At 36.5% G+C, this 19,850-nt stretch overlaps 1 protein-coding gene across 2 annotated transcripts; it reads left to right on the top strand.

The window, feature by feature from the left end:
• Positions 1-3,051: 3,051 nt before the first annotated feature.
• LOC113238263 lies at positions 3,052-7,994 on the top strand. Of its 2 annotated transcripts, none has more exons than XM_026475073.1 (4): positions 3,052-3,199; positions 3,559-3,897; positions 4,368-4,503; positions 7,466-7,994. In XM_026475073.1, the coding sequence occupies exons 1-4, from the start codon at positions 3,108-3,110 to the stop codon at positions 7,622-7,624; spliced, it is 726 nt and encodes a 241-aa protein (XP_026330858.1). In that variant the 5' UTR covers positions 3,052-3,107; the 3' UTR covers positions 7,625-7,994. The 2 variants fall into 2 exon arrangements, with proteins under 2 accessions (XP_026330858.1, XP_026330860.1); XM_026475075.1 differs by having other exon boundaries at positions 3,133-3,203.
• The last annotated feature ends 11,856 nt before the right edge of the window (positions 7,995-19,850 follow it).

Genomic DNA, 19,850 nt, shown 5'->3' with positions numbered 1-19,850 from the left:
AGTATAATAATTCAGACTGATAGATACTAAGAGGATGAAAATAAGGATAGAGATAGTGTTTTACATTCGTTCATTATATTTTTTTCTGCAAAATAACAGGAAAATAAAAGTTACAAAACTGTCGCTTTAAAAAAAGAGACTATCCAAAGTTGAAAGTCAAGTTTATGAAAGAGTTTACTTAGCACATTCAGTAAAATTTTTTTTAAACTATTTGCTGTTAGAGAGCATCCACTCAATAACTCTTTCTAAACGAAAGTCATACGTTTTTAGAATTCGCACTGTATTGTAGAGTTCAAATTCAATAATTATACATAGTTTTTGGGAAAAATGAATTAACTACAGTAATAATATTATTTAACCACATCAATATTTTATATTTGAAGGTGTTGTCTCAGCTACAGAAAATATATGCAATAACGGAATAATGAACTGCTTAAAAGCTGTGAGTTGTTTAATATTCTATAACGTATGTTATTGTGAAAGTTTTAGAGTTTTTAAGTTTTAGTTCTAGACCAGAACCAAATTAAAAGTTCATTTTCAAATTGGTCGTACCGAAAATCGAAGCTAGGACCTCCCCATCCAGCGCCGACAATGCAAACCTTTAGGCCACCCGGTAATCGAATAATTATCGAATAGTTTACCATAAGATAATTATCCGAAATTGCGGAATAATAGTCACATAGTAGACAAGTGTAGTGTAGTGGAGTGTAGTCAATAGCAAGCTGTTACACCTGTAAGGTAGAGATGATTTGTTCTGCAGTATGCACTCTGGCGAAGCCGCGTAGAAGCGATGAAGATCGGTTGATAAGCCACAGTCGTGTCTCTGCAAGTTCAGCTGTCATCGTCCACATTTCTTCACAATAACCATCTCCAGTTTTGGTTGTACTAGCTCTACGGAAGATAAAGTGGATTACTCCGCGGATCATCAAACAATTGCCATTAATTTCTGTAAGTAAGTATTTTCCTTGTCCTAAAATGCAAAGTGCAGCGTCAGGATATAATCAATGTGTTATGGATACAGTTTTCATAACAAATAATGATACAATCACACTCCATATAATGTCTATGCCGACTTATTAAGACAGGGCAAGTTGACAGGAGTCTCGATTGTCAGGTTAAAATTTCCATTAGACAAACCAAAACGCACTGAGTTAATGTTTCGAGTCGTTTTCTCTACATGAGTGCCACATCTTTATCTAAAAATTACAATAATTTCAGCTGTAGCCATTTTTGATCTTAAAACGAAAACAAAATGTTAATTAATTTATCGTTTTGTAACCAAATGTAAATTAATAACGATAACATTTTAAAATTTAAAATATTATTTGAATCCATAATATTTAAACATTGTACGTAATGTTCTAAATTTAATTTTTTTTCAATTTAATTGTTCGATAGTCTTGTTATTCAGTAAATAGAAGTAGTCAATTGTAATCAATCATAATAACAATTAAGTAAATCAATAAGAATAACGTTACGAAGCTATATTAATGCAGAGCTGAAAGTACCAGGACCTCGGTTGCCAATAATAAATATTGAATCACGCCGCTTAGAGTTGAAATTCTAGTTTTGTGAGGTTGCAGCGCGTTTCTATTTCAGTAAGCCAACGGATGGTCGCTAGTTGTTTTGACAATGTGGTGCATGTAAAAACTAAAAACTCTGCCAGTATTTTGGACACCTTGCTGCGCGGACCTGACTCCATTAATTGAATGTAGCTTTAGACCCCAGTATTTAAAGTTTCATGGTAGGTACCTTTGTAAACAAAATATTTCATATATAGAGTAGCACAGTGAATTCTTACTAGAATAAGCAATTCTGTACAGCGCCACCTGTTGATGAGTAGCTAGTTCTAAAACATACGTGTAGATGTCTCGTGAGTACACATATGAAACATATTATGAGGGAACGACGACGTGAGGAATAAAAGTACACCCAACAGAACTGCAGTTTGAAATTTATTGGTGTGTTTTATTTGACCGCATATTAGACAATATACAGACGTATTGCGTATTGGTGTTATGTTTTGATTAGACCCGCCAGTAAATGAAATACTCACTTTGGACCTTTATAATCTTTTTTGTTTGATAGGTACCAATGACAGGAAGCACAAGTCATGTGGCAGGTAATAAGCTACATGCCTGTCCATAACAGTTGCAGTGCCACTCAGAGCTTTAAATCATAAAATATCTGAGGGACACCACTAGTACGCCCGTCACCCTGAGTCTTATGTGAGTTGATAAGTCTCACGTGTCTGTAATTTCACTGGCAGCCTTACCATTCGAAACCGAAACACAGTAATGTTCGCATTACTGCTTGGCGGTAGAAATATAGAAATAGTGAGGTGGCAGTACTTCTCTTGGCGAACACTGTCACAATGAGCTTTTGAGTGGTTACACGGCGACTTTTGGAAGCGATGCAAACACGCGTTTTTGAAACGCGCGATTGAATCGCTACACTTGCGATCTATAGGCGACAAACGCGTGACTCCATCGATACAGTCGCTTATGTTGAATCATTATGTACCAAAAATTTGTGTACGTTTATGCACATTGTTTTGTTTTATTAATTGTAAATTTAAAAGTGAAATTAATAAATACATGAATTAATTAATAAATTTGTCAATTAATTTAAAATGTGCATCGTGTTTGTATCGCGTTTGCATCGTGGTTGCATCGCGTTTGCATCGCGTTTGCATCGCTGCTTAAAGTCGCATGTGTGTGTAAAGGTAAACGATTAGCGAATGCATCGCGACTGTATCGCTACTGCACCGCCTTTGCATCGCTTATGCTTATAGTCACCGTGTGAAACCGCCCTTACTGCTAAGGAATTTATGACAAATTAAAATGAATAATAAACATAGAATTATTTTGTAGCGTAAAGAACGCTGTGTTCTCAAAAAGTTCGAATCACGTCGCGTCTACTGATGTCAAATCTGACAAATGCTAGAAATAAGAAAGAAGAAATTCAAAAAACGAAAAACTGTTGAGACGTGCTGTCAGTACCAAAATTCTTTATAGGCTCAAAATATCAATATAGTGTAACAATTTAGTGTTAAAATGACAAATTCAAGGTGTGGGTGTGAATAAGTTCTGCAACTCTTTACAGAGATGGTCCGGTGGAGGTTGGCTCTTGTGCTGGCAATGCTACTGATACTGCCGCCCAAGATCGGCTCCAAATCGGAAGATGACGATGAAGAAGAGTAAGTACGTTATTCGGAGATCCCAATACTCCAGAAAATTTCTTAAATATATCTGTCTCATGTTAAGGGTTTTGTCCAAAATACTTGTTGCCGTTATCACTTGTCATAAGTTGACACTGCTGGTCACCAAATCAATTGTTTGAGAAGTCTGAATACTCGATACTCAAGTCTAACCTCTCGGTGTTATTATTTTCTATTTCTATACTTAGTGTGTTTTCTAGACGATTTTTTGCAAGGTAATTAGTACTTACAAACTTTACCCTCCACTTAGTTGCATGAACGTCTAGTCCCCACTCACTTGAGCAAAATTTCATCACACTCTCGAAAATAATAAATCTTAAAGCTTTGAATTGATGCAGGCGTAGCAGCGAAGACAATGAAGAAGACGATGACGATGATGACGAGGAAGAAGATGAAACTGACTCTGAAAAATCTGGAACGGCAGGTGGAGGAGCAGGAGGTAGCGGAGGTGCTGGAGGAGTAGGGCCGTCACCACCTGAAAGAAGCGATAGGGGGGTTGGTGATAACCAAGTTACAGGAGGTCCTGCTATCGCTCGCCGCCCTCCTCAATCACCGACTGCCAAAAACCCCGGAGCGGGTGCCACGCGAACGGCCAAGAAACGACCATTAGAATGCTATGTCTGTGCATATAAGTCAGAAACTCCACTCAGAGCTTGTTTGGATCCCACTAAATTCAGGTGTAATATATTTTTAGATATATTACACACAAAAATGTATACATATATTGTATACACAAATGAAGAGAGGCATTTGAAAATTTGTGGAAACACAAATCGATGACTATCTAGAATAGCGGCTTATCTCAAAACCGGGAAGCCGATTTAAAAGCAACTGCAGAATATCTAAAATGCAAAGTTGACGAATCGTATACTTTAAATAATAAGAAGCTCGATGTCTTTATCACAATAAACTCTCGCATATTCTGAGATCTATTGTGGAATAAGCCAAATTATGAACCATTTTAGTTTAAGCCACTATTCTTGGAAATGCGCGATATGTACATATATTATTACTACTGACACAATAATGTCAGTAGTAATAATATACATATCACGTATTGTATAATAATACAACAGTAGTTTGGTTGGTTGTTTTCTCCTTTATTGATGCATAAATCCGTGAGTGATACAAGTCATGTTGTCAACAGAGTACACACGATAACATGTCACAGCGTGGAGGACAGGTGCTTTACGTCGGTGATATCGAAGGGTGAAACTTATGAAGCAGTGGTACGCGGTTGTCGGTCTGGTTGCGTCGGATCACCAGAGACAACATGCTGTGAGGTAACTGGAATTGGTTGATAATTCGCAACTTTGGTGTAGGTAATAAGGCCAGATCTGCAAAATAGCTATCTTTCAGAGAGAGAAACATCTCCTCTCTGAAAAGGAGAGGTTTATAGATTCTACGAACGAAATTAGTCAATGACTTTTTATACTTAAATAAGGGACGTATAGTATTTCACATATTACATAATTTGTTTCATGGACACACATCAAAAGTATCTAGGAATGAAGCGCGTTTTTGCCAAATACTGAAAATCAGGTTTTTTAAATTTTTTTTAACACTAATGGTTTTTGGTTAATTTCATAATTTAAAAAATGTAATAACTTATATAATAGGTATTTTTATTAACCGATTTCAAAAAAATGGAAGAAGTTCTCAATTCGTCGTTTTTTTTGTATCTATGTTACGCGATAACTCCGGCACCGATTTTGATGATTCTTTTTTGTTGGAAAGAGGATACCTGGGTATTGGTCCCATTTAAATTTGTAGGAAATATTCCACCTCTAAGGGTGGCAAACTAGCGGGTGAACCTTTTTTCAACCGATTTATATAGGCAAATAGAGGTCGATTTTTTTAAAATAAATAGTTACAATTATTTAATTTTAATAATAATAATAATTTATTTAAGATCATTTATTCACTTTGTTAGTAACAATTAAAAACTTAGGACTATGTTAGTAAATTATACTTAATAAAATAAATAATAGAAATTAACAATAGGTATGCAGAATTAGAATTCATGTCACCAGCCCTTCTTGGTGACATGAATTCTGGTCCAATGGCACAATATCGAACACGCTACATCCTCCGATATGGTGTTCAGAAGGCTGTTACCGCTGCCACGCATCCTGCTCATGGTCAACGAAATGCGTTTCCGTACAACTGCGTCAAAACCGTCGGTACCTCCGCAAACATGCCAGACACACTACAGAACGGAGGCAGCCGCAACAGTATTCTAAAGGTGTTACTATACTTCCGACCTTCGAGCTTCAGGGCATTGAAGGATTTCTGCGTATAATTAACTCACAGGCCGCAGGTATACAGTGTCGGGCAATAGGCCTTAAAAAGAGTTACTTTGCCCTCACTCGTACACCGTGCAAAATCTGCGAGCCAACATATTGCACCTTACCGTCATTGCCCTGCGCTCCCTATCCAGCTCTAAGTTATATGTGAGCGCATCAGTCACTCAGTGACCCAGGTATTTAAACGGCTTCACTTGCTTGAGAGGAGCACCATCTAGTGTAACAGGTGGAACAGTGTTATACGTTTTCGTGCCCGCCTTGAAAACTAGCAGCTCACTTTTCTTGGCATTATACCTGAGTCCATGGGCCACCGCATCATGCTCACAAATTTTCAACAACCTCCTCAAGGCACCGACTGAGGGGCTTAACAGCACCATATCATCAGCATAACTAATATTGTTGATGATACGGCCACCAATCGAGCACCCCACCCTAGCACCGCTGAGCTCCTCAATTAGTCCGTTTATGTACAGATTGAACAACTTGGGAGACGTCAATCCCCCTTGCCTCACCCCGCTGTGCAACCTGTACACATTCGAAAAACTGTTTCCCCATCTCACGACATTCGACTGGTTTCCGTACCAGGGGGTCTACTCTCGATCTCCATCCGACATCCGTCCGAAACAATTACTGTCAAATACATATTCGACAAAATTAAAAGACAAGTATCAAGAATGAAGCTTCCTTCGCATCACGCGCCTTTTCATTTGGTCAAGTATTGCTTATTTGGCAGTAATTGTTTCGGACGGATGTCGGACGGAGATCGAGAGTAGACCCCCAGTACTGTAACAGCAACAGGTGTTCTGTTGATAGAGTCTCTGAAGCAATTTTCCTCCAGAGTACGTCATAGGAAACCAGGTCGAATGCCCTGGAGAGGTCCAGAAAACAAGCAAATACAGGTGTGTGTCGGTCTGTATAGTAGCGAATGGTATGGTTGAGGCAGTATATTGCAGACTCTGTGGAGAGTCCGGGTTTGAAATCGACCCGAGCGTCATGAAGTTAAAGTTAAACTTAAAGTTACATATTATTACATAACCGCTTATCAATCACCGCATTCAATACTTTAGCCGTTATTGTAGCTAATGTAATGGGTCTATAGTTTTCTTTGTCCGACACATCTCCAGTCTTGTTCTTGGTAATCGGAACTACTATAGTTTTCATAAAATTTTCAGGCATGTACGAATGTCCAGTACACAAATTAAAAAGTAGGGCTAACACTCTCGGGAGATGTACACCTCAGTTCTGAAAATGCTCCACACCGAGACGGTCATGTCCAGGTGACTTGCCGCGAGTCATATGCCTAATAATTTCCGCGTTCTCCTTTACTGTAACGTACTCAAATGAGTCCCCTGAATTGATCCCCGCGGGGGCACTCCCAGGAATTGGCCAAGAGGAGATTGCACCTGGAAATGTTTCATGAACAAATCTGCTATTTGACCAGACTCACTGACACCATTGACGCTCACAGAGATACCCGGTTTAAGGTTTAGTTTGTTTGTGGACTTCCAGAAACGGTCAAAATTCTTTTTAGAGTGTTGAGAAGCTATAATGTCCATTCTAATTTAATCTTGATTATTTTGACACCATTTTAATTTCATTAATTTTTAATTTTAATAGTGTATTCAAATATTTAAAACGAATGCCTTGATTCCTAGAGACACTTTTGATGAAAGTAGTTCGTATTATTTTTGACTTTCATGTGATAAAGGCACGTTTGCCACATGATCACATGTGGCTTTCTTATAACGAGTACAGCGCTAAATGCAATATCAATTGTAACATCAATTTTAACCACAGGCGCAATGTCTTGAAAAGTTAATTAATAAAAAAATGGTTAATTAATCTTTCAAGTGTCGTAAATTGCAAAATCGTAAACTTTTTATTCGTAATAACTTTGATACTTGTAGATAGAAAGTGATTATCTCTATGATAATTGCAGTTAAACCGCTGCAACAATCAAGCTTTCGCCATGCCGCTCATCCAGCAGCGAGCGATGACTGAAGTTAGCAAAACTAGCAAATTACATCCTACAAATGTGTTATTTTTCGTCACTATCCTCTTGGTACTCCAAACTGTCGTTAAAGTCGCCATCGTATAGGCTATTGAGAACCCTCTCTACGATGTTCACAAAATAAATCATTTTCTCGATACAAAAGTTTTTAAAACAACAGAAGTTTCGATAACAGAAGTTTTGATAGACTACCTCTTAATAACAAATTAGAAACATCGTGACTTGTCGAAATTTAAGACACTTAATAAATTTCGAAAAATTATGACACATACTGCAATTGCTTGACACGATAGTGGTCTATTGTTACACTTCACTACTACTCCAAATAAAGTCTGTTTCTGAGATAAATAGCATCTTAGATAATTTGTAACATCGGAGTCAGTAAATTTCGAAAAATTGTGACACATACTGCAATTTCTTGACACGATAGTGGTCGATTGTTACACATCACTACTACTCCAAATAAAGTCTGTTTTGGAGATAAATAGCATCTTAGATAATTTGTAACATCGGAGTCAGGGTTCAGCCGTGAAGGTCAGATCAACAGTGAAGTGAAAGTGAAAATCTTAACAGTTACGTTTTATTTTAGTGTTGTTTTTGTTTGTTTTGGTACCATTATTTCTATTTGAAAATAAATTATTTATATTGTGTGTTCACAAGATCACTATTTATTGGTATTTTCTCGTTATTCCATCTCTCATGGAATCTGTAGAATCTAACGATTTCACAGGCGATTTTGGAAGCATATATATATGATAATAATTAAACTTAAGGGTATCATTCTTCAACTTACGAAAGCAAAATATTTTGTGTCATAAATATTATTTGGCACGTCTTATACAAATATTTATAAACTGTAATGGGTTGTTTGTTACACTTGTTACGTGTAGTGATGACGCCCTTAGGTTTAATTGTTAAGAAAAATTGTTATATAAAGCGATCATCTTGTGAAAAATGTCCATTTCATGAGAACTCCGCAAGATTTTCAAAAAGGATGCCTAAAGGGCAATATAAAAAGCCTTATGAATACGATCGTAGGGTGGTAAAGGAAGGGTCACTCGACCTCTTGGTGAAGTCTTTCCGCCCAATTGAACCACTTCCTGTAGGGGTGAACTTGAGAATAATATGAATTATTTACATGTGGATATTTTTGGCAATGTTTGCTTTGGTGGATGAAATACAAGTTTTAAATCTCTTAACTTTAAGATTCGTAAGCAGCTAAAAGATTTCAAAGAGCTGATAAGATATGAGAATAAGAAGAGGGTTCAGGTCATAATTTACTTAATAAAACATACAATTTTTTAACAACATCAAAAATGGAATCGTGTGTATGTTACGCGATATACACTTGCGAATTTGTGAATCGATTTCAATGATTCTTTTTTTGTTGGAAAGGGATACATAATACAAATAAATATTCATGTTGTATGTAACATCATGAATATTTATAACGCTCTAAACGAATTGTAATTAATGTGTAATAGACACAGATTACATAACTCACATGTGAATACATAAATGTGTTATGTATTCAATTTAAATGGTACTTATTAAAATTTCTGCATAAGCAAGCTACAAAGTAATTTAAGGTTCGTAGTCTCTGCCTACACCATTGTGTGACAGGAGTGACGATGTATCTGTAAATTCCTGAAATGTAATTTATTGCAAACATATTTGTTTTTTGCTTTATTGGTGTATTTGATTTCTCCCCTAGCTGAAAAGCACGTGTTAAACTAACCCAAAGGAAATTCCAATAAACCAAACAATTTATACCCCTCGACCCTCAATTTGGGGTGTCCAGTACGTTAAGAAGCCGACTCACTTGTCTCTAACATATGGGGTAAATCGTTTGAAAGGGAGTGGATTTTCTTTCTAACAAAGTATACTTACCATTATCGCTGTTTTTTTCCCCTTTGTGTACTAGTGTGCCGGAGTTTTTAACCAGCAAACGGAAATTTGCCGTTTGGAATTTTTGAAGGCTATAGAAATGCTCAATATCCGGCGTCCGGTTGGCTGTACGTGATTTTATTGGACGGTGTTAGGAAATCGTGTGAACTATATGACCGAACAATGTTATGATTTTGGATTGAGATGATTGTTAATGTTTTATTTAGGAGGTAAGAGTTTGTTGCGATTTTGGATGCATATTATATATACGTTGAAGATTTTATCATGTTTTTCAATAATTGTGGAGGTATCCCTTTTTAAAGCACTTCACATAAAGGTATGAAGTTCTGGACTGGGAGCTCCTAGAGAAGCCTTATTGCGTTCCAGTTTTTGAAGGATAAGGGTGCTGGTGAAGTTACAGGCACAGTGGGCTTGCCAAACTATGTCTCAAAGTGACGGGCGTAGTGGCAATATCCCTCAGATCTTTTCGATTCAAAGCTCTGAGAGGCACTGCTCCTGCTCGACTTGTTCGTCCCGTCATGTCACTTAGTACAACGGTTTCATGTATACTCATAGAAAATAAAAAAAAACTGCAGCAGATCCCACGGTGTTATTCACTTTAGGGTCATGTGTCTTCCAAGTGGAGTTGAGGTCAAACTTTTTCTACTTTACTGTAGTAATCTTCGGATTTTCGAAGGCACTCGAATACAAAAAATTCCGCGTTGGGTAATTTATTGTAAGATTCATCTACAATCATTTCAACTCGGAACTACGACGTGGAACTCTATATACAACTTTACAGCTAAATGCATTTATCTTTTTTTGTATGTTATTAAGGAGTATTCCTCAATAACATACAAAACAAGCCAACAAACGACTAAAAATTAATTTTTATTGTTTTTTTCCGGTTATTAATATTTTCAATTTGATCAGAATTTGAAGCTGTTAGTATGTCACCAGCGAGGGAATAATCACTATCTTTACTGTTTGAACACATATTTACTTTTACTTGTTTTAGTTTTGGCTTCCATTTTAATTTACATATTTGTTATAAAATTATCCATGTACGAATCAAACATTTTATTGTAGGGCAACATACTTTTCTCCATTCTTCCTGTCCAATAATAACACTTTTTCCAATGTAATTTTTTTATTGTTTTGGTATGTTGCATTATCTATCACTAAAATATTATTGGGGTATAGGTTGACCACGAAGCCAAGTTTTATATAGATCTGCATTTCTTTTTAACTGTAGACACCGTGACTATTCACACATTTAGGCAACATTAGAGCACCTGGAAAAAAACCTTTTTCATTTTTAGGACTTAAGACGATTATACGATTGTGGTGAGCACCTTTAGAAATTGTTTTCTTTATACATTTCATCCGACCTACATTTCCGTTTTATGTGCGATGCGTGTACATAATATGATTCATCCATGAAGACAGTATTTTCGCCATCGGCCCTCATCTTTTAAATTTCTCGGAGATACTTTTATCTTTTTAGCTAAATATCAAGCTTTTCCATTAGGATTTCCCTATTGCCTTTCTGTTTCCTTGTATCGAAAACCCATATCTTTCAAACTTTTTTTAATGTTTCCAGACAGGCTTTAAATTGGATAGCCACAACCAACATCGTCTGTGAAGGCCTCAAACAAGGTAGTTACTTAAAACGGAAATGAAAATCATAAATCATGTTAAGTAATGACATAATATCGAAATTGTGTAAATTTAAACGATTGTTGTACTCTTTTAGGTGACAGGAAAGGGAATAATTTATCCGTTTTATCAGTTTTCCGTTGATTATTTTCAATGGAGAAACACCAGAATAAATACACAAAAACACCTTTATGGTCTCTTATTTTTCTGGAAAATAATCATAGCCGTCTTTTTTGAATACATCGGCTTCATGTAAAAAATACAACTAGATTATCTATCGTGTCTGCGACTTTAGCAGCTTTCCGCTCATTATGAAATAAATTATTAACATTTTGCTTCCATTTTGACGTCAGCAAATACACTGAGCGCCTGAGCTACGCGTGGGGCGATAACTGGTTGCAGTCGACTACATGTACCTACTCGAAACCGTAGTTGTATATCGACTTTATGCATGCTGTCTTTCTGGTAGCAGCCTAACATAACAAATTTTTCCTAAAGTAACCTTCAAAAACGTATAACTAAAATAAAGAGTAGTAACTACTTAATATACTTCCAATTCGTTTAAGTGCATCCGGTCTGCACCAAACGCAAAGGGCAACTGATACAAATCCGACGACTGCCAAAACACGAGAATTACCAAGAGATAAATATCAAGAACATACAAGTACTGTATACATACATACATACAGATAATTTGCAACGTTATTCAATTGCTGTAGTTTCCTTATAACTGTCTCAAACATTTTTTTTGTTGAGGTTGAAGTAAACATGGTTCTTAGGAACATCCTTAGGTCCCACACCTGGTGTGTGACTGCAGTATTGCACAAAACACACGGAGGCAATGATCGATCGTGTCATTTGGCACGCACCATCGGTCAACAACGAGATTTGCGCACGAGTAGTGATTTGGCAGTATCGATAAAAGTATCGATGGTTTGTGAAATTAAGAATTTTCGTTTTCTGTACTCAAGAATTACAAAATAACGGTATCCTTCTCGAAATGATTTAGTTTTATCTTTTTCGGATGATTTTTTAAGGTACTCATATAAATTTTAAATGAAATCATTTGAAAAGTGCACTTTGAGTTTATCGACATAATAATAGACTTTTGTCTGATTTGCTGACTTTTGAGCACTTTAACAATGTTGACCAATATCTATGTATAAATATTTTCAGTTAGTATGACTATTTATGTAATTTTAATCGCAGATATAATTATTATTATTCAGCAACAAAGAGATCACATATCAGTCTAAGAATCCAAAAAGAAATTTATCTTATTCGTTTTTGGCAGTTGGTCGCATCGCTAGTCTATTCTCCCGATTTAAATTGAAAAGAAATTTGTTTTATCTATTTTTCTCCTAAGCAATCTTTGACTCTCTGTGATACTAATGACAACTAATTGATTCGGTCATCTAATTGATTGATTGAATTAGCACAGAATGACGTCATAGTGCAGTTAACTTTATTGTAATATAACAGTATTTTATAATTCTCAAGAACAGGAAGACTATCGTTATCACAGTGACAGTATTTTTGTAGTGTTTATTATCACGAGAAAGTGATAATAACTGTCATAATTACAAACGCCTCAAAAAGGAATAATCAGTAGTTGCTAGTAAATACCAAAGGCGCTAATGTTGTCTAGTGCAGAAAAGAGTTTGATTTCTAATTAGTGTGCTCTCAAGCAAGGTCAACACTACAAAAAGGAAAAAAAGAAAATTATTTGGTTAGATAATTAGTTCACGTAGTTCACATGTGACAAAATGGTAACAAAAATAAATTAAACTTATAATAAAACATTAAATAAAAACAATAACATTTAAAACATGACCAAAATGGTCTTCACTCGGCTTATTGCTACGAGACTTTGGTAAACGCTTCGTTACGCTGCTGGTCTTCAGTGAAGCCGGGTGGTTCCAGCAGGAATTTGAAGTACTGCATAACATGGGTGGAGCTATAAAAATTTATGAATACTTTTGTCTCCACTCCTGTTGCATAGATACTGGCCAAGTGCACTGACACTTAAATTATAGGTCGTAACTTAACTAAGCACAAATAAAAAGTAAAAAAATGCGTCTGTACGTGTAGAGTATGTGTGGTATAATAAGAGAGAAATCAAAACTGATTGTATGTGTAATATGTTCTCAAGTATTTGTGCTTGAAATATTCCTGGCTGTAGTAAAGTGGCACGTGGGTAAATAGCAAAAATTTATTAAAGATTTATTGAAGGAGGCAAAAGATTTAATTATCATTTTACTTAGTAATTAGTTTAAAACTAACGGTGTGATTAAAAGGATCAATATCGATAACCTAACATCACTAACCGAGTGTGACAAGCTTAATACGTATTATTGACCCGATGATCAATGATCCACGGCTATTTGGATCAATAAAATTATGCAAAATCATCGTCGCATTGTCATTTCAGTGTATTGACCGTTTTATTCTTTTCGGTGGCGGTAAACGTGCTTTGTCATATTATTAACGGTTACATTTAAAATTTTAATAGTTATTGGTGTAGGAATATTTTCAACTCACGAGTAAGAACAGAATCATGCTTTCGTTGTCCCGAAGTATCGCAGAAAACAATTAAGGTACTTTCTCTATTTTTTTCGCACAAACACGGAACGGAATATTCTTCCTGTATTATGTGTATGGTCTCAAATACCTCAAGGTATGTCTATGATCTCAAATACCTGAAAGTTAAACTCGGGTTAAATCCAGGTCAGTAGGAGGATGTTCAATTATGTTCCTTTGACGTCTGGAAAACTCGTACCCATTGCGAATAAAACCAATCTGGCACACTGTAAGTTACACCGTAAGCTTTGTTCATGACGGCTGTCTTATGGGCTTATACGACATATTTAAAAAAAAATCTGCATCGTAAAGGAGTTTTATTTCTTTAGGTGTAAGAGTTGTATAAAATATTATTTAATCGTCCTTAAGCTGCGAATAAGCAGCTTTACGTTACGTTCTGCAAAGTTTAGTTTGTTAAAGTTTCATCTCACTTAATTGCACCCTCGAAGACCTGCTAAAGGCTACAAATAGGGGCATAGAGGTGGCTGCTTACTGGATCGAAGAAATATAACACAGGATTTCTACTGGTTTTTGGCATGGACTGGACAAGAAGAACTTAATTGACTTTCCATACAATATAGCTGGTTTTATTTCACTTATCGAAAAATTTACTCGGAATCAATTTTTCAGCAATTAAATGTTAATCGAGTGATGTAATACAAAAAATGTTATCCTTATTAGAAAACGTCGAACTCTTGATTGTATAGCAAACAATTATGTCCTCTCCCACGACATCCTGTAGTTACAACAGTGTTTTTTGGATACGGGACTATCTAAAATGTGAAATAGTACAAAAGTAAAGCTAAACTAACAAAAAATTTGCGACAACAATTTGTTTAATTAACTTCTTAATCCGGTTTATTATCTAACTTCGTAGTGAACTTCAAAACTTAGTTATTTCGTTAATTGTTGACTTGTTATTGATGTCAGAATTAGGTCTGTGTAAAGGCTGACAAGTTTCACACGGCGCTACGCTAATTAGCGACTAAAAGATAAATTTACGTTGATAAAAGATAAGATATTACGTAGGTAAAAGATAAATTTACGTAGATTAATTTTGTTTCTTGACATGCGGGGGAGGGTCGTATCTAAAAGGTAATACAACCTATCAAAACTGTTTGTTGAAATTTGACATTACGGTATTGACATCATTTCAATTTGCAGTTTGAATTATAATAACTATAGTACTTTATCACTACATAGCTTATTAGCAAAAGACCTCCTTGTGAAAGAATTCATCCATGGAAGTATTGGTCACCTTACCTATGTCTGCTGCCAAACAGTAATGTGGTACTGGAGATTTTACAGACACATAATCTTGTCAACTTATGTCTCAGCGTGGCGGGCGCAGTGATAGTGTCCCTCAGATCTTTGCGATTTAAAATTCTTGAGTGGCACTGCGACTGCTATGAACTGGCGTGTCGCTTAACACCAGGCGCATGACTTGCTCGTCACGTCACTTGGTATCTGTTTACATACTCGATGGTGAGCTGTGTCCACGTGTCCTGCGGAGAGTTCCAATCGTTCGTTCCGAAACTCCATCGTCAATCTTATCATCTCTTTCCATCAGGTGAGCTGGAGGTCAAATGTTCACTTATTTTTTATAAAAAAATGTATTACCGCTATGATAATGTCATGATTTTGTTAACATTAAATTGATGACACTGCATACTACTTGGTGAACATTCCTTTTTTTTTTCCACTCTCGAAGGTGGCGAACAGGCACGCATTTTTTTTTCCAGAAACACGATCTATCCGCCTTTTTTTTAGATCGGTGAACGAATCTCCTCAAAGAAGTATACAATTGATAAAATAGAAGTGATATAATTTTAAGGTTAAACTATGTTTTAGTATTTTTTTTTTGGCAGGTATTTTTTGTATCTTTAGGTATTTAATATTTAGTGTAATTAGACTTTATGTTCTATTACTATGTACTAGATACATATTTTTTACGAAAGATTCAATTTCTACGTCATCATTACGGACACTTATTGTGTTTTGAGTAGTAGTAGACTTCTCTGAGAAAGAGTTCGTCCAGCCAAGTAGTACCACCGTACTATTTGGCTGTAATGTATCACTATATTGTGGTTTTTAAAGGATAAGGGTGCAGGTGAAAATATCGGTACTTGAGATTTAGCAACTCTGTGTTTCGTCCCGTCCCGTCCGCTGTGTTTCGTAATGTCCTGCAGATCTTTGCGATTTAAAGCTCTGGGTAGTAGCAACTTTTATTAGTCCAATTACGGCCCCCTCAGGGAACACCCCCACCGCGTACGTAGGACCGGTCGGCTAAGGAAAGTCCTCAACGACCCTGACGACCCTATCACTCTCGCCACTTTGAAGGCCAACCAGATGGCAAATCAGTCCATCTCCATACGCACCAACCGTCCTCGCCAGCGGGGTCGTAGGGCCTAAAAACTTTTATTAGTAGGCGTTTGCTAACAACCAGGCGCAAGACTTGTCCATGCCCTGGCTTGATTGATAATCGTAAAAAAAAACGCTCTAAGGTACTTTGCAACTAATATACTTATTTTGACATTTAAGTTTAACGCAAATAACCCAAAGTATGTTGCATAAAAATAAAAAAAATCGTCGCATCATTTCGAAAACACTCGCGGCCGAAATTCCTTATTCTGTTTATAGAGTGTAAGACAAAGATACTTACCCGTTTATTGCCCGGCTGGGATGACCGACGGACATATCGAATTACCAACTTAATTATTGCAGACCACAAAAACAGTAAGTTTACGTTACTTTGTGTAAGTCAATTGGAGTATAACACTCGCCTCTTCGTTTCAATATAATCGAGCCGCACGGTTATTTTGGTTTTTCTGTATTTGTGTATACGTTTGTTTTTGTTGGCGCAAAGCCAGATGACCGCTACCGAGATGCATTCGCCGATCTGAAGTACTTTTGTAAATACAGCATGTAGTCAAAATTGGTTGGAGAAATATTGAACTCTGATGAACCGGCTCAACCCAATTTGGAACTAGTCTTCATTATATGAATGATAATAAACTTGTGCACGCATTTACTAAATCACTTAAATATTTTGATTATGTACTTATTGTTGTTATTAGTTGTTAATATACAGATATGAATTATAATTTTAAGAATGTTTTCTTTTTCTCGTAAGGCGTCAAGAACACGTGAAGGATAAAATTTAAAAATTAAAATTTAACTCCATGCCGCATACGATAAGAACCAAATGGTCCAAAGTCCGCTTAAGTTAATGTGCTCTTGACTGTACCCTTAAATTTTAGCAGGTGGAGAACTTAGGTTTTCGCGTTTTAGACACATAGGGAATGAAACTATTTTTTTCCTATTTAAATTGCTTATATTTGTTTTTTTAAACAAACCAACGTTTCGAGACCTTTACAGGTCCCATGGTCACGGCTGACTCAGTCAGTCAGTTGAAAAAACAACTATATGCGATTTATTTCTCTCGTGAGTTTGGGTGTAATATGTGGTTATCTATGTGTCTGTCCATGGCACCTGCGACACAGGGTATCCCTAGTGCGAGGCTATGTTGAGTGTGTGCGTTATTATATCTATATCTTGGTAGAAAAAGTGCCTAAGTCCGTATTAATTACGCAATTCTTACCAAACCACAGATTTTTAAAATTACTTTTTGTTATTTTTAACTGACTTAAAAAAAGGAGGAGGTTCTATGTTCGACTGTATTTTTTTTGTGTATGTTATGCGATTACTATTTGTGGACCGATTACGATGTTTTTTTTTTATTGGAAAGAGAGTTGGTCCCATTTAAATTTGAAGAAAATATTCCACCCCTCAGGGTGGTAAACTAGGGGATGAAACCGATTTGGAGCACTCTTTTATAATCGATTGTAATAAAACTTAGCAAATAGAAGTAATTTCACGAATTTTTAAACTGTATCGCAGGTGCCATGGACACACACATACATAACCACAAATGACATCCAAACTCACGAGAGAAATAAATGTACGCCAAACAAATATTTCACCCGGCCCGGAAATGGAACCCTGAAATTTTCGAATTACTTTATTTTCTGCACTCATATTAAGTTTAAACTCAAAAATGGTGTCCTGTGCAGTGGTCTGCAAAGTGCATTACCACGTCCGAGCATTTATTTCTGTCAGCAAAATGAACGGAATTCGAGTCATCGGGTGCGTTCGCGCTCGAATGTTTGAAATCGTTTCTTTGTTGACGTCTTTATTGATTTTACAGTTAGCATTACTTATTTTTCGTCTGAATGTAATTTAAATAGTTATGATAAAATATGACATTCATTTTCGTATTTACCACTATGACTATTACGTCAATATACTACAAAAGTTTTTATCGGGTTCATACTAGGATACTGTAAAATTGGAATGTATTTAAATAGATTTTTTTTTCATTTCACCAGATGTCGAGTTCTTAGCTTTAGTAGCAGTAGAGTTCCTTGTGAAAGAGTTTGTCCAGAGAAATACAGCTACCTTACCCATTTCTGCCATCAAGCAATAATGTGACTATTACTGCGTTCCGGTTTTGAAGCGTAAAGGTCCTGGTGAAACTACAGTCACATGGGACTTGTCCACTTATGTCTCACGATGATGGGCGCACTGGCCGTGCTCCTAAGATCTTTGTGATGTAAAGCTCTGAGTGGCACTGCCATTGCTATGGATCAGCGTGCGTGTCGCTTACCACTAGGCGCTCGACTTGTTCCTTCCGTCACTTGGTATTATCAAAAAACACAGGTTTGAGCCTCTCAAGGTTGATTTTGGGTCGTTGTAAATTTTGTAAACTTTCATCGGCGTTAAAAGGCGTCCTGATTTTTTAAATATAACGTTACTATTTTATATTATCACTTTTTTCTGGTAAATGTGCAGTTGTGTGTATATTTCGCAGCTGTCGGCCTCTTTTACGTTGACCGCCATTGCCCATGACGCATTAAGTATTTACCGTCCTTTGTTGTCACTATTTAGAACCTGTATATTACCATTTTCAAACACGTGAGGCCTGCTACACAAAGTAGTACGCGATAGGTAGAATTATGTTTTTTGTCATGTTTTGATACTTGATCAAAACTTATCAAAGTTACTTTAGCTAGTTGTAAAGGTAAAGTAGCTGTAATCTGTATCTGTAATCCTATGAAAATTTTTTCTTCATTCAGGCAGGTGCCCGGCTGAATGAAGAAAAAACTTTCATAGGATTCTCACAGATGGCGCTACGGTAATAAAAACGTTAAACCAAAAATTAGATCTGCAACAAGTACGTACAATAGAGAAATTCGTTAGGTCCACTAACTCGTTCCGTAGCTCAGTTGGGAAAACGACAGCCCCGGTTAGGCGAAAAGCCGCAATAATATAATAACAACAAATTTGTGGTGTATTCTCACGAAAAAATATACGAAAATCAAGTAAAAATATCATGATATTCAATGAAATATATATTACTTTACGTATTAATACACTTCCGTTACCTTAGTATATTATTCGTGTAAAATCATCATCAACAACCCATTTATACGTCCCACTTTAGAAGTCTCAGGCGAAGGTTTAGGCCATTGTCCGCCACGCTGGCCTAATGCGGGTTGGGGACTTCACTCGTTTTCCGAGGGTTGTGAACCTTCTTCGACATGCAAGTTTCATCACGTTCTTTTCCTTCACCGAAAAGCTCATGGTAAATTTCGCACATAAATTACGAAAAACCGGATTCGAACCCTTCAGCCTTTGTTTGCGAGGCGGGAAGTCAAACCATTACAGCGTTTACACACTACGTCCGATTCGTATCAGTTCCGAATCCTAGAAATAACGATCCTAAATGTCACAGGAATCACTTTATCCCTAGGTGTACTAACGACATTTGTATTTTATCGGATTCTTCGAACTTAGTGCACAAGTGACCATAGATAGCGACAGCCGAAGTAGGTCCGAGTTTTCTAGATTTGTATAGACTCGGATTCGGAAGGAATACGAATCGGAAAACGTGCTTACGCTACCACGGCTCAAAATAAAATTATCGGTTCTATATTATTTATTTCTAAGACTTCTAAATTAGGTCTCGGTGTTCTAAGTAGTGTGCCCCAGGTTAATTCCTTTACTCTGGTACTCATCGTACGTGAAATTCTTTAGTTTGAGATCAGGTTATAGATGTGGTTGTCTGGCACTACTACTACGTTACTAGTTTAGCAATTCACAAGCGGTCAACTTGCAATCAGATTGC

Source organism: Hyposmocoma kahamanoa, unplaced genomic scaffold (genome assembly GCF_003589595.1).
Source record: "Hyposmocoma kahamanoa isolate Upper Pololo Valley unplaced genomic scaffold, ASM358959v1 95, whole genome shotgun sequence".
In the NCBI taxonomy this organism is placed as follows: domain Eukaryota; kingdom Metazoa; phylum Arthropoda; class Insecta; order Lepidoptera; family Cosmopterigidae; genus Hyposmocoma; species Hyposmocoma kahamanoa.
This window is presented reverse-complemented; position numbering and strand designations above follow the sequence as displayed.

What these genes read in the sequence shown, in the direction of transcription:
- LOC113238263 (XM_026475073.1), top strand. Translation starts at nt 3,108, where the DNA reads ATGGTCCGGTGGAGGTTGGCTCTTGTGCTGGCAATGCTACTGATACTG. An exon ending in TTGGATCCCACTAAATTCAG is followed by an intron (nt 3,898 to 4,367) that starts GTGTAATATATT and finishes TGTTGTCAACAG; the next exon opens with AGTACACACGATAACATGTC. An exon ending in CAGAGACAACATGCTGTGAG is followed by an intron (nt 4,504 to 7,465) that starts GTAACTGGAATT and finishes TGATAATTGCAG; the next exon opens with TTAAACCGCTGCAACAATCA.